This window comes from Asparagus officinalis, chromosome 6 (assembly GCF_001876935.1).
Source record: "Asparagus officinalis chromosome 6, Aspof.V1, whole genome shotgun sequence".
Taxonomy (NCBI): domain Eukaryota; kingdom Viridiplantae; phylum Streptophyta; class Magnoliopsida; order Asparagales; family Asparagaceae; genus Asparagus; species Asparagus officinalis.
Genome location: NC_033799.1, coordinates 52015769 through 52016741, shown reverse-complemented (window position 1 = coordinate 52016741; position 973 = coordinate 52015769). Strand labels below are relative to the sequence as shown.

At 34.1% G+C, this 973-nt stretch overlaps 1 protein-coding gene across 1 annotated transcript in view; it reads left to right on the top strand.

Annotated features, from left to right (window-relative positions):
- Positions 1-973, top strand: part of LOC109845172 (transcription factor TGA2.2-like) — a 31231-nt gene that overhangs the window by 20909 nt on the left and 9349 nt on the right. Inside the window, exon 8 of the mRNA XM_020414387.1 lies at positions 627-929. Within this exon, the coding sequence (XP_020269976.1) occupies positions 627-929 (303 nt within the window). The remainder of the gene's footprint in view (positions 1-626; positions 930-973) is intronic.

Here is a 973-nt window from a genome sequence, read left to right as displayed (position 1 = left end):
TGTATATATCATATAAATGTGATTTGTTTGTGATATATTTTCCTACATGGATTTTGCTATGCTTAACGTGCTAAAAATTTCCTGTGTTCTTCGAGTCTGTTAGATGAAGGATAGTGTCATTAGGAAAATGGGAGGAAGTATCCAATATCTCTAAAATGAATCTTATAAATTGCGTTCTGAGGTGTGCTTTAAATTAAAAGAGGATGTGACCTAAGATAGAGATGATGGTGAGGCACTCTTGTGTTCTTTTTTTACTTTTGTAGTCCCTTAGCTTATAAAGCGGCAGTTCTTCCTCTTACCACTATATTGTTAGATTACAAATAATGAGAAATGGTAATCATAACATCATATTTGACTGACATTAGGTAGTTGTAGATAAATTTAGCTTTTTCTTCAGTTTAAATATGTTTCCTTATAAAAGCGTCTAGACAGAAACTTAATTTTATTTTTTTAAGTTTTTTCCTATTACTTTCATCTTTATTGTTGAAAAGTTGCTGCTTTCAAACTATATGAAGAAATTGAGCTACATTTATATGAATCTATCACTACTTTCATTCTTTAGGTTGACTCTCACCATCTTGTTATTTGATATATTTTCCAGCTATGATGAGTAATTTGATGATCAGTTTATAACAGTTGTTTCTGTTAACTGCCTAGGAGCTTTACCCTTTGATATGGAGTATGCTCGATGGATTGACGAGCATCAACACCAAATCAACAACCTTCGATCAGCATTAAATTCTCATTTAAGCGATGATGATCTACGACATCTTGTCGATGCTGTGATGTCACATTATGATGAGGTCTTCCGGCTCAAAGGTGTTGGTACTAAATCAGATGTGTTTCACATGCTTTCGGGCATGTGGACTACCCCAGCAGAGAGGTGTTTCCTGTGGTTGGGAGGGTTTCGTTCTTCTGAACTTCTCAAGGTCAGCAACTGTTCACATAATAACTATATAAATATAAGGTTTTG